Source organism: Aphelocoma coerulescens, chromosome 5 (assembly GCF_041296385.1).
Source record: "Aphelocoma coerulescens isolate FSJ_1873_10779 chromosome 5, UR_Acoe_1.0, whole genome shotgun sequence".
NCBI classification, from domain to species: Eukaryota; Metazoa; Chordata; class Aves; order Passeriformes; family Corvidae; genus Aphelocoma; species Aphelocoma coerulescens.
In genome coordinates this window covers 13,614,104-13,627,577 of record NC_091019.1, presented here as the reverse complement: position 1 = coordinate 13,627,577, position 13,474 = coordinate 13,614,104, and the positions used below count along the sequence as shown (strand labels likewise).

Below are 13,474 nucleotides of genomic sequence, written 5' to 3'. Positions count from 1 at the left end.
AGAACCCAACAGAGCAAGCTACATGCCTTAAATCCAACAAACAAGTAAGATACATGCCTTAAACCCACCACAGGACCTAGGCCAAGCACGTATGTGAACTAAAGGTATACTATGATTTAAAAAAACCTGAATACAATCAGTGCTAGCAATACTGCCTTAATTGTAATCCAATTAAAATCCTGAATCTTCCAAAAGAAACTCTCATGCTACAGACTTTCTTGGTCAGTCTTTCCACTGGCATTCCCTGCCTCAGTTTCCAGCCTCGCAGGACTGCTCTGAAGCAGGAGGAGGGTGCTCATGGGTAGGACACGACCACCGTAACTGCATCATCAGAACACCTTGTGAGATGGACCAGAGGCCACCTGAGAACAACTTCTTTGCCCTACAGAAATGCTTTGGGCACTATTGAATATGAAGCAGTGTAGATAAGGAATCAAATTTAGGAGAGTGTCTAGTAGTTGCTATCTTTAGGCAATGAAATTTGGGAAGGAGTCCAGATCTCAAGGCTCTGCTGCACTTCTCCAGAGGAGTTAGTGAGGTTGAGTTTGTGGCTAAGGTTCCACCACTGAAAACTATTTCTGCATGCTCTTTAATACTTATTCAGTGAACTTCCTGGCCAGGATTCAACAGATATAGTAAACAACACTTTTTATGACTACTGTGTTTTACAGGGAAGGTCATCAAGGAGATGACTAGTGGATATCAAAAGGGATCAGTACTTTAAATTAGTCCCTTCTACATCAGAAGAATTATCACGTATTTTAAATGGATAACAGTTATAAACAGCAGTAGTTTCAGGGCACTGCAAACACAAGATCTCTGAGGGAAACTATTTGTCCCAGAAATCCCCACTCTGCTGCTCTTGCTCTCCCATGCTGACGTCTGGGATTTTGCTTTGTACCTGATCTGAGACACGATGTCTGTGAGGGCTCCTCCCTGAAGGAACTCCATCAGCACCCAGAGCTCCTCTCCCACGAGGTAGCTCTTGTACATCTCCACAACGTTGACGTGTTGATAGTCCCTCATTATCACCACCTGTAAAACCACAGTGGACAAGTGACCACCACAAAGTCACTCACCACACTTCATCTTACCCAACCCAGTGAGCGCACACAGCCCTGTGAGCACAGTGCAGAGCCTCCATCCCCCAGTAATAGTTGTTCTTGGTACAAGCATAACGCTACCAAGAGGAAGATGATCCTGCTCTTCTTTGCCACACTGATTGCTCCAATGTGGACAGCAGAATTCCCCTGTCTTCAGCACACTCACCTCATTGAAGAGGAGCTCCCGGCGCTGCTGCTTCCTCAGATCCATCATTTTCACAGCCACCTGACGCCCTGAGTGCTTCTCCCGAGCAATGCACACAATTCCTGTGGAGCCCTCCCCAATCTTGACATAATTCTCCAGCAATGTCCTGGGATCTCCCTGGTCCACAACCATCCTGAGGGCAGCTTTGAACTGCTCGTGAGTCACAACCACGGGGTCCTCGCTGGGTGGCTGCCCCTTCCCAGCAGAGTCCTGGGGCAGGTGAAGGTTGCTGGAACTGGTCTGGGTCTGCCGGTTCCTGGGGGACCCTGCCGGGGAGGGCCGGCCTGGTGGCACTGCCACAGCCTTCTCTGCTGTTGGGGACTTCTGGGGAGTCCCAGCTTCAGAGATCATCCTGGGGAACTCAGAGGCAGGTTGTTCTGGGGGGAGAGACTGGGCTTTGGCTGCAGGGCTGTGGGGAGAACCCCACTGCTGGGGCTTGAAGAAAGCATTAGGCTGCCAGAAGGACAAAGAGGAAAGGGAGAGAAAGAAAAAGTGATGGTTGGATTAGCAAGCAGCGAGGTGAGGAATCCGTTCTGTGTCATCCCATTCTGCCCCAGCACACCTTGAAGCAGACTGGAGTCAAGAGCTTCAGGTTCTTGTCTCCAGGTCTGCCCTGCATACGGCTTGGATGAAGATATCCTTGGATGCAGATCTTCAAGAATCCCTTAGGGAATGGGTGCTACACTTTACTCCAAATTGAGGCAGTTTAAAGGGAACATGCTTTAAAAAAAAAACACCAAGACACAGAACCCACAGAAAAAAACCCCAGCTGCTAAAAAGCATTCCAACCTTGCCACCAAAACTCAGGGGCAACCTGTGCTGCAGAGAATTTGAAAATCCTTTATCCCTCTGTGCCTCTGATCTTTCTTTGTATAAAAGGAAAGGGGATTCATGCCAAGGCTGTAAATCACTTTGATGTCTTGGCCTAATTCCCTTTGGGTAATTACACTCTGCCTACTGAAAACACTCTCTGCACTTTCTACTGGTACCTGCAGAGCATTCCTGTCGATCAGGCATGGAATTAGCTCTCCACTTTGGGAAAAGCACCAGGTACCAGGACAGCTGGAGGCAGCCAGCATGAGACTCCAGCTACACAGAGCCACCTGCCACCTCACTGACTTAAAACTGACCTACAGTGAATTTGGATTAGCAGTGCTCGAGGTTTTTAGAGACCTCCCACTCAAATGACAAGCAGGCCCAACCCTGTTTAGTGTAGGAGATGTAGTAAGATCACAGCCTGTGGGAATGTGGCTTCAGGATATGCATTCCCATGCCAGGAAGGCTAAATATTGTCCTGCTCATACTCCTGGAAATGTTGAATAATTAAAATTCAAGAACATTTAGCAGGTAAGGTACAAAATACATTATATATGTACATGTATATATGTAAAATAAACATATTATATGTATATAAATATATGCAAAATAATAGTGGATCTGTCAAAGAAGCAACTTCAGAAAGAGCAAGCCCATCATTTATATTATAGGGTAAAATAAAAACTTCAAAGCAAAAAGCTTTTTCTCTCTCACAATTCAGAGAGATTATTAATAAAGTTAATAATATGGGCATGGGAACTGAAAATTGCCAATCGAGAATTTTTTACAAGAGCACTCATTTTCCCTGTCTCAGACAGAAAATAATTGTGTAGGATTTAATTCTATGCACTTTGGGTTTTAATCAAGGATTTTTGTCAAGAGCAGAATCTGCATAAGCCTCACACACAGAGAGGCCCTGGAAAACACGATTTAGGGGCATCAGGGCCCAGCACAAACACAACTGCCTGTCAGGAGTTCCTTCCTCCCTGTACACCAGCTCCACCCCGGCAGTCCTGTGCTGACATGCTCACAGCAACACAAAATTTATTTCCCAAATCTTGTTTTGTCTCAGGAGAGAGAAAAAAAAACGTTTTACATAACTTAGAGCGTGCAGAAGGGTACACAACATGCATGCAAGCTCACACAGGTTTGTTTAACCACACGCAAGTCTCATTTCCTGCTCCTGTACTCTGACAGTCCCCATGTACATGTTTTCTGTCTTGGGACATTTTGAGGTGTCACTGGTTCTCCCACTCCTTCCCTTCATAAGGAAGGTGCACTCAAACTTCCCGTGGTGCCTTTCAAGGCACCACCTTCCCATTTCAGCCAGCTACCCAGCCAAGTGGTGGGTGCTCCACCTCTGGAAGTGCTCAAGACCAGGTTGGAGCAGCCTGGTCTAGTGCAAGGTGTCCCTGCCCATGGCAGGGGGTGGAACTGGATGGACATTAAGATCTCTACCAACCCAAACCAGTCTGGGATTCCATGATTCAGTTATATCCCTGTCCCTTTCATCTGCAATTACACATTTCTCACTCATCATCAGCTCCATCAGAGCAGAAGATCCAGGTTTTCATCATCAGAGGCTGGTAAGAACATCTTAGATAAACACCTACCAGGGATGGTACAGATCCCTTACCGGAGTAGGGAGGTAGATTACATATCTTCCAGGTCCTCCCTACTCCTCTTCTCTGACAAACAGCTGGAGTTCAAACACTCCCAAGCACATCCACTTGGTTGGTAACTTCTGCTCCTGCTTGTGGAAATGCTGAGCCTGACAAAGACACTCTGTCTAGGGAAGACAGAAGTGGCCAGTTCCAGGTACTCAGGGACGAGCCTCCAATCAGTGTAGATCAGCCCAGAGTTACTGAGACAGCAATAAGTGCAGTTTGTGTTACACAAGGATTGCATTCCTTCAAAATCCTCTCCCTTGGAAAGGAAACCCACTGTGCCCAAAACCTTGAGCCTGGATCCTTATGCAAACTGCTGGATTGGAGACATCCCCTTCATGCAACACCCTTCAGAACAGTCAGGTTGGCTTGGACAGTGGTTCCTGTCATTGCCCTCCCAGTTCAGGGACTTCACAGCTGGAAATCAGCCTGGCCCAGCACCAGCTTTGAAGCCACCAGACAAGCCATGCAAAGAAGACGGGTGCTGGGTCTATCCAGAATGGAAAAGAAGCAATGTCTGCATTTCCTATCCAGTACCAGGAACCAGAGATTTTCTGCAGTTTAGCAAGAAATGAGTCATCCATTCAGGACAGCTTTCCTGGGGGAGCTGTAGCTATGAGCTGTCCCACCCTTTCCAAAATCCAACAGTCTGATTTCCTGTGTGACAGCACCGTGGGTGCTGATGCAAACCCTGCTGTTGTAGCAGCCGGCAGATACAGCTATAACCAACACCCTCTCCTGAGGTAGCTCTAGTTTGCACAGGCAGAAGAATACACTAATGCAAATCATGGCAATTTCCCAAATGGCAAAGGCTCTTTGGTGCCAGCAGAATGGCCTTGCAGTTATGCCTTTACCTCGCAGAAGGTAACGACTAAGACCCCTCGTCCTTCCCAGCCCACGCTCCCGCAGCTCCGCCAAACCGTCTGCTGGAGATCTGGCTGCCATCCTGAGCTGTGCCTCGCAGCATCTTGTGAAGCTCAGGCGGACCACACATTTCCCCTGCCCAGGACTATTTTGATTCCAACGTTAATCATAACAAGAACAGATGGTTGCCCGATGTTTGCAATTAAATTGGCTGTATATGTAACCTCTGGAACTGTAAAGTCAACACTGCACTCCAGTGAATAACTCTTACCTTGATCTGCAGGGGAGGGCCTGGCTTGTTTGAGGCGCTGGATGAGGGGAACATGCTGCGCAAGAGCCTCCTCTTCAGGCTGTTCTCCCGGGATTTGGAGTTGGGGCTGCCCTCCCCCGAGGGCCTGGCGTTGGACTGTCGCTGAAGCCAGCCTTCTTCCGGGCTCTTCATGGCCGTCTCGCTCTCCCCCGGCACAGCGGGCACGTGCGGCAGCCCCGAGGCGCGCTGCAGACAGCTGCCATCGGCGCCCTGGAACTCCGACGGCCCCAGGGACTGGGCTTTTGTCACCATTCCGTTGGGATGAGACTGCCCTTCCAGGCGGGGCTTGTAATCCGGCCACATGGTCTGCCTCCGGGCCACCTTGGACCCACCATTGCAGTTGAGGTAGTTCCCATACTTGTCTGCCCAGTCTCCTTCAGGACTCTGAAGGTACATGTCTGGGGGTCTCTCGTCTCCCAGGAGCCCAAGGGACTGGGCTCTCCTCCTGCTGGTGGGGCTCCTGCCCCTCAGAGTGTTCGAGCTGATGGCAGAAAGCTTCTGGATGTCATTGAGCAGCCCAGAGATGTAGCCTTCCACTTCCACGGTGCTGCCCCGTACCACGGTCTGGGAAACACAAGGGAAGGTGAGAAACAAGTCAGAGTTGTAAGAACTGAGGCTCAGTTTATCTTGCCAAAGGTTAAATTTTGTAGATATAGCCAAAGACAACTCAAGGAGTTCAGGGAAAATTACAGATTTTTGTCTTTTGTTTCATCATCCTTTACTGGGGGATAAAAAAGGAGTCCTTGGGTCAGAGGACTGTCAGAGCAGCAGTGCTGTCAGCCAGAACAGTCAATTTTGCTGTTGTGCTCACATTCTAAAAGCAAAACTGGGATATTTCAAAACTCCTGGCTTTCTTGTGCTGAAACTGTGTGACACTACATCACTAATGCACTCACCAAGCTCCTGAAATACTAGTTCTCAGAAGTTCCAGCATGCTGCAAGCTCCATTTGCAAAACTCACCCTTGCTGTGCCAACACAAGGTTCATCTCTCCCCTGAAGCATGCTCAATAGCGTTGTAATCAGCCTCCCTCAGTCTGCTTCTCCTCAATTTCTGCTAATACATCTCAATCCTGACCAGTGCAGACCGTGCTGTTCCAACTCTGCCTCCCTGCTCTGCTCTGCCAAGCTATTATAATTAAAAACTATGAACAAAGGGTCACAGCAGCCCACAACTGCCTTGTAAGCAAACGCTGAAGAACAAGGCTTCCATCCAAACAGGCACCAGCTCTGTACAAGTAGGACACTTTAAGCTGTTGGTATATTACATAGCGTTCTTCCTTGTATTTTTTCTGGAACTGAAAAGCTTACAGATGCTTTTCTAGTGCTGGGAACCAAAATGTTTCATTTCTCCACAGAAATCTGCAGCACAGGATCACTCCTACACTTTCATGAACCTCTGCCTGAGGAAAGTCCTTCCCTGGAGTGACAGCAATCTCCTGTTTGCTAACTGAGCTCCAGGGATCTTCTAAACATGCTGAATTAATTACACAGACTAATATTTAGCTGGTGCAACACAGTAGCTCCCGCAATTTCAAGAGAATGACACCACAGTGCACAAATAAGCACCTGGTTTGCTCAGTGTCTGAGAGTGAAAGACCGAACAGAAGATTTTTGTTCAACAAGGTGAAGAAAGGACAACTCAACTCACTCCATGGCACACACACCAGCTGCAGCTGGAAATTCTGGTCTTCACTCCTACTCCCTCACCACACACACACCCCTTCCTCCACAGCCCAGCTACTGTCACGGAACAACGTGCTGGGGACACAAACTTTGTGTCCAGAATGGACAAAAGTAATTCCAGAAAGACGTGTGTATTCTCAAAATAATAAGTCTCCAACAACATGCAATGGCCTCTCCAGAAAATCCACTCCAGTGCTCTCCTCCCCTTCTAGCTAAAACTCCCTAGAATTAGACTCAGATCACTCCCATGAAGTCAGATCTAGCCCCAGCAGATAGGGGAGATGTGAATTAATCTTGCTTTGCTGCTGCGTTTAAGGACTGCATCAGATTAATGAGGAAACATCCAAATTTGAGCCAAATCTATATGAAGTGCTCTTACATAGATCATGCCTTACTGACCAAAACTGAGAAATTATAACAAGAAAAGCACCTTTTAATAAGCCACAGACAAACCCAGGAACTATTCTGATAGTTGAATCCAGGACTATATATGAGGGCTTGGCCAACTAGCACTTGAAAAAAAAAAAAAAAAAAGACCTAATTGACTGGTTTCACTGAACAGGAATTAATTCAAATGGCATTTACCAGAAACAGTCAGCTTTGTTATGCAGTCTAAGAGAGTGTTTGCACTTGGAATTACTGGGAAAAACAGTGTCAGTTTAAGAAGATTCTTTAGTTTTTAAAACCTGTTGGGTATTCTGTCCTTGTTCTCTTAAGGATTTGCACCTGCTTTCAGCTTTTACCATCCTTGGGTTTAGTAAGTCAGATATGAATGTCCTGAGCAGCATAAGGCTCAGGGTGAATTCCAGGAAATCTCTTCACACACATTTCTGTTTCAACAGTGATGCCTCACACTATTTTTTGAGCATCCATTGCCTAATACTTGAGGAAACTTGGTTTGCTCTGGGAATGCCATGGGTGCAGTGTCCAGAGCCTCACTGAAGTCAAGATACAGGGGAGTGCTATCACTTCTCCCTGACCCAAAGCCCCCTACCCTGTGATTGATAAAAATTGGGTTGCTTGACATGACTCTTTTCTTGATAAATCCATACTGGCTGCCAGCTATTACCCTGCTATCTCCTTGGAAGCGGCTGCAAATAGATTACTTGCTTATTTGTTCCAGTCTCTTTCTGGGGATAGAAATTATTCTGACTGATCTGCAATTTCTTGAATTTCATTAGGCCCAACTGACTTGAAAATATGCAACTTCTTAGCTAAGTCTCATTTCTGTTCCTGTTCTTTTCTTTTTCCAGCCTGCATTCTCATCCCTTCATGCTCATGCTAATTGTCAGCCCACTGATCGCACTTAATAAAGACCAGAGAATAATCATTAAACACTTAGGAATTCTCAGTATCATCTGATAACTTTCTTCCAGAATCAGCAGTGAACAAATTCTTTCCTTCATCCTCCTCAGTGCACTCATGATGTCTTCCTTAGTGCCCTTTATGTTCTTTGAGAATAACATCTCTTTTTGTGCCTTGGCCTTCCAGTTTTGCTCCTACATGAATTTGTTTTCTCTTTGCCCTTTATAACTTGACCTAGTTTCCACTCTTCTGAGCAATCCTCCTGCAGTTTAAACTCATTAAAGAACTCTGATCTAACCAAGTTGGTCTCTTATTACACATTTTATCTCTTCTCTGGATTGTGCTCCTATCCCCTACTACATTTTGAACCTCAAAGCACATTCAGGACACCAGGCAATAACCTCCTGCCTTTTTTTTTTTTTCACCTTTTCTTCCTAAGCAAGTTTTTCCTTTATAAAACAGCATCTGCTCAAAGATCCTGATGGGCCATTTCATTTGCAGGTTTGATTATGTACTAAATCTTACATTATACCAAATATAGTCCCCTTTAGTCCCCATGTTTTAAGCACCTGTACACATATATTCATCAGATAGGCAACTCTTTTATATCCCTCCTAAACTCCAAGTAGCAACATCTCTATTTTACAACGAACCATTCAGTTTTTAGGCCCCCATAGGGTTCTTTTAACTGGCAACAAAAACCTCTCCCAAGCTAGCAAGACTTTAAACACAATATTTCTGTCACCATCTTTCATTTCCTTTCCGGAGAGGTCACCATGAAGTTGCCTTTTCCCACAGCACATTCCTGCTGTCACTTACGCAGTCTCCAGATGCCCATACCAGCAGCCATCTAAAACCACCCATCTACAGGAATCACTTGTTTTCCCTTACTGAAGGACACTCTACCATTACTATGTCCCACTTTCCATTAAAATGCTGGTTTATTAACCATTATAGTCCAGACCCTAGTTTAGTCCTTGTTGTCCTTACTTGTCGATGAACAGCAAGGCAGCACTACCCTGCTTTCTCTCTCCCACTCAGGCTTCCCAGGCAACTTAATTACCAGCCAAATTTGCTCACCCACGAAAACGACAAACCTGCTAAAACAGGTCTCTCCATGAACTCTTCTCTTGGCTTCTCTGTACAACAGCTGAATGCATCCTGGTCCTGTCAGCTACCATAGGAGCTTTCACAGGTCCCTGTCACAATGACAGGCAGCCAGCTGGTTATTTCAACACTGACAGCAACAGGTCAGGATCCTACTGTCCTTATTCCTGATGAAGTTCCTATCACCTTGGGCTACCAAAGCCTGCTATCCACTGAATTCCATACAGATACCGCTCTTAGCCCATTGATGAGGCAATGGAAACAGTGTCTCAACTTGGAGGCAACTCCCCAAGGAACAGGAAAGAACAGTCTCCCTCTTTTACCTTCATAGGCTGGAGCTGCATCCTCGTGATCCTTGAAGGGTCTACCACTGGCTTGGGGCGCCTCAGCGTGTCCAGAATATTCTGCCATTGAGGTGGCAGGCCCACAAATTTGCCCTCCTTTGGGTCAAACGAGGTGTGGACACGGTGCTCAAAGTTCTGTGGGGCTGAGATCTCGGGGCGTTTCTTCTTCTTCTTGCGGAACATGATGCCTGAAGAGGAGAAGGCAACGCTGTCAGTGCCTGTCTAGGGCTGAAGTGCCCAACCAGTAAAATCACATATCAATTCTATGGGTTAATTATGTTGTATTGAGAACATTCTCCAGCGAAAAGCACTTTAACAGGAGCTCATCACCTGCTTTTACAGATGAGGAAACAGACACCAAGAGAGCAGTGATTTGCCCAAGGCCACCTCACAGGTTCATGACTGAGGTGGGATTTCTAGTGACTTCCTTTATTTCTACAAATTCATATTACCTGATAAAATGATTAAAAACAATAACTTAGAGATACATATTTATATTTTACCTGTTTGTACCTACATTAAATGGCTTGGAGTCCAGCCAGTTAGACAGCATTGATTCCACCACAAGGCTAGAATTTAAGGTGGCTATAAACAGGGCTCAGGTTTTCTTCTCACTGCTTATGCCAAGTAAGTAATATCCACTTGATTCCCATTTAAAGACAGCAGAGCTGTTGCCAAAGGAAGAGCTGCCCGAGACTGACTCTGGATCTCAGTTTTTCTTGCTTAGACAGAGGGCTCAGGAGGGAGAGAGGAGGTGGTAGGTGGAAATCAAACTCTGTCAGCAGGTAGCTGAAGAAGCTAAAATTAAAAACTAAGATTCCTTTCCCTTGGGGGCTGAGAGAGACAGCTTGTGTGAACAGCCAGTGCAAGTGCAACAAGCCAGAAGCACCTAACACTGAAATATACCCAAACACAGGAGACATTCAAAATCAGAATTAAGAATTTATAACCAAAAAAAGATACTTAGATAGAAAGCTAAGAGATTGGACCATTTTGAAATTAGGAAGTTATAAAGGAAAAGGAAGAACCGGAGTTCCACATGCAGTCAAGAGGTGGGAAAGCTGAAGTACTGCAATGGATTGACACAACCTCTTCACAAAAACCAGACAGTGAAGGTAGGGTGAGGTAAGGAGACTTTTTATGGAGAGCCAAGTTTTTCACAGTGGGGAGTGAGAGACAGGCATAAATCGAAACAGGAGTGGTCCTGACAGCATAGAAGGAAAAGCTTTCCTGTGACCAGGAGAGCCCAGCATTGGAGCAGCCTGCCCGGGCAGGCTCCATCCTCAGGGGTTTGCTCTCAAAGCCAAAGCCCTGAGTAATCCAGCCTGACCCTCTGAGCTGACCCTGCCTTGAGCAGGGGGGTTGGGCTGCGCCTCTCAAGGTCCCTTCTCTTCTGAAATGTTCTATGACTGTATTCACTGCTTTGGGAAAAAGCTGCAGATGCTTTTTAAAGCAATTAACATCCACCAATAAACAAAAATAACATTTATATGCTCTTCCTCTTCCACAAACAAGATTACTATTGGCATTTGCCTCTCACTAACACTGCTTACAGCCAGGAATGCCATCTCTTCCCTGACATCAGACTGAAGATTTTTGCCACTTAATCTTCAACTTTGTAGCAGTCACTCTTCCCCTGTACAGGACCTCAGTGTCCAACTATTTGTGCTGAATAAATATTTATAAGGGTCAGAGAGACAGACCGCATAGAGAGATAACCTGCTGTGGTGTAGACATGAACACGCTTCTAGAGGACACCAGTCTCCAAAATCAGCACATCACAGTGAAATCTATGTCAAACATTTTCCAGGTTGTCCCACTCTAAACTTGTTTAGGGAGCAAAGTGCAGCCACCAGCTGAACAATGACTTTGTGCCCTGGTGCTAGACTGGGGTCTTGAAAATCCAATACACACTGGCTCCCAGTTTGGCTACCACAATCCTGCAGTCACAGAGATATGAAGTGTTTGTATGGCAGAGAAGGACCTTTGCTCCATCTAACCTCCCAGTCATGCAATCCATCCTTGGATTCACACACACTGTCCCATTGCAACAGCCTACTAAAGATACCTCACAGGTGAAAAAGAAAACAAAAGGTTAGGAAACTAAAAAACAAAAAAAGTGCTTACAAAAGAGGCTGGAAGCAACTGCTCTGCCTAGAAGAGATTCTGCAGCCAGAATAATCTTTGTTTAGAACAAGCTCCAATGAAAACCCAAATATGTCTTAATGGAGAGCTTATGGGAAGGGTGTCTGTGCTCCAGGTCTGTATTGCAGCTCCTCAAACACAGTGATTCATCTCTCAGGCCCCTTAGGTGCTGCTTATTAACTAACAATCAAGACTAAAGTCAGAGGGCAATTCTTTAAAGAAAAAAGGTGTAGACAATCCCAGAAAGGAAAGATAGTCTAATAGCTTGTGGTGTTAGTGCTCAAACCAATAGCTGGAGCTGCTGAGGGGCTTCAGAGCCTCCAAGGAAAGCAGGGAGTATCTCTGTAGTATTACAGCAAGTGGTTCAGTTCTGAATCCTTGACTACATGTCAGTTATGACAGCTCCTTGATCCACTTTGACCCAGCCAGAGAGATCCCAGTGATCTTACTATTTCAACCAGTATCTCTCCTGCTCCTACTCTCACTGCTTCACAATGAGAAGATACCCAGGCCGTAGCAGACAGTCTCAAGTTTGCTCTTTTAAGTGCTTCATGTTGCAAAGGGTCCTGTGAAACAGGGTGTTACAAATGTCACAATCATTAGCACTTTTAGCATCAATGGTTTTCTGAACATGTCAGGTATTTCCCCATAAGAAAAATTATTCTGGCTTAAGTGCTTCAAAATGCAATTTTTTAAAGCCCAGGTGATATTTTGGCCCCAACCAGAACAGTGGCTCTGTTTCACCACCTCAGTTTGCAGAAGCAGAAACACAACACTACATTTGTATATTTACATAAAACCCCTATCCCTGGCAATCAACACATGACTACACTTGGATCCCATAGCCAAAAGCATGCTTCCAAAACCCAGAAAGGAGCACCTACTGAGTTCATGGTCAGTTTTAAGTGACTGGTTGGCATGGCCTGCATCTACCTTATTGGCTTAAAACAGACAGCTTAAAAACAACAAAATGTAATCAGCTCCAACTACAACACACCCCTAGGCACCCAATGGCATTTGCTTTATATGGTCAGCATCAATCCCTGATTATAAAGAGATCAGACAGGTGGTTTAAAGGTAAACTGCATTAAGATCAAACAAAATACATACACTAAAAATAGTTATTTGAAATCCAATGAATTCTAATAATCTTGCTAGGTTTTGCATCTCATTGAGGAGGTCTGTATTTAACCAGTCTCCTTTCACTTTGTGGTTTTCATGCAAGACCTATTTACTTGTATTTCCAATACCCAGCTAAAGAATGTTTATTGTTAAATAAAACACATAAAACCAGGCCTTCTCTAAGAAATTCATAAGAACATTTTATGCATATAAGATTTTGTAAATCAAGTAAAACCTGTATTTAAACATAGGCAGCATCCCTTTAATATAACAACACAAATACTGTGACACTGATTTTATAATAATCTACTACACTTTAGTCTTTCATTCAGTGCTGACAACTGTACTGTAAGAAATGTCACAAACATAAATAATAAAAGTCACTACCACAAGACAAAAGCAGTCGGAGATTGAAATTCTCTCAGCGATCCATTCCTGCTCCCTGGGAAACCACGTTAGGTTTTTCAACTCCAGATATAGCTGTTCCTAGATGATACAGTTCCAAAAGCTGTCACATCTGCCAGTGAGCACGAGAAAAAAATCCCACAGCCAGCAGATCCAGAGCAGGGGGAGGGATCAGCTGAGAAGGAGGGGCAAGAAGAGAGAGGGGTCAGGCTCAGATGAGAGGAAGGGGTGGGAAGATTAAGGATGGAAGGGGAACTGAGAGTTAGTAAGGAAGAGAGGAATGGGTGGGAGACAGGCAACCCGAGGAGGAGGGCACAGAAATGAAGCAACACCACCGGAAAAAAACCAACAAAACAAAGCAGATAAATGTTATCAGGAGTGGCTCGTTCCAACGCCC

At 45.3% G+C, this 13,474-nt stretch overlaps 1 protein-coding gene across 8 annotated transcripts in view; it reads right to left on the bottom strand.

Moving 5' to 3' along the window:
- Nucleotides 1–13,474, bottom strand: part of PAK6 (p21 (RAC1) activated kinase 6) — a 42,520-nt gene that overhangs the window by 7,430 nt on the left and 21,616 nt on the right. For 5 of the 8 annotated variants that reach the window (XM_069016638.1, XM_069016642.1, XM_069016639.1 and 2 more), the window contains 4 exons: nt 9,385–9,593; nt 4,927–5,529; nt 1,270–1,761; nt 902–1,035 (listed from right to left, as the gene is read on the bottom strand). In XM_069016638.1, the coding sequence (XP_068872739.1) occupies nt 902–1,035; nt 1,270–1,761; nt 4,927–5,529; nt 9,385–9,588 (1,433 nt within the window). In that variant the 5' untranslated portion in view covers nt 9,589–9,593. Of the gene's footprint in view, nt 1–901; nt 1,036–1,269; nt 1,762–4,926; nt 5,530–9,384; nt 9,594–9,922; nt 10,258–13,059; nt 13,376–13,474 lie in introns of those variants that run through there. The other 3 variants (XM_069016641.1, XM_069016644.1, XM_069016643.1) reach the window with 3 other exon arrangements.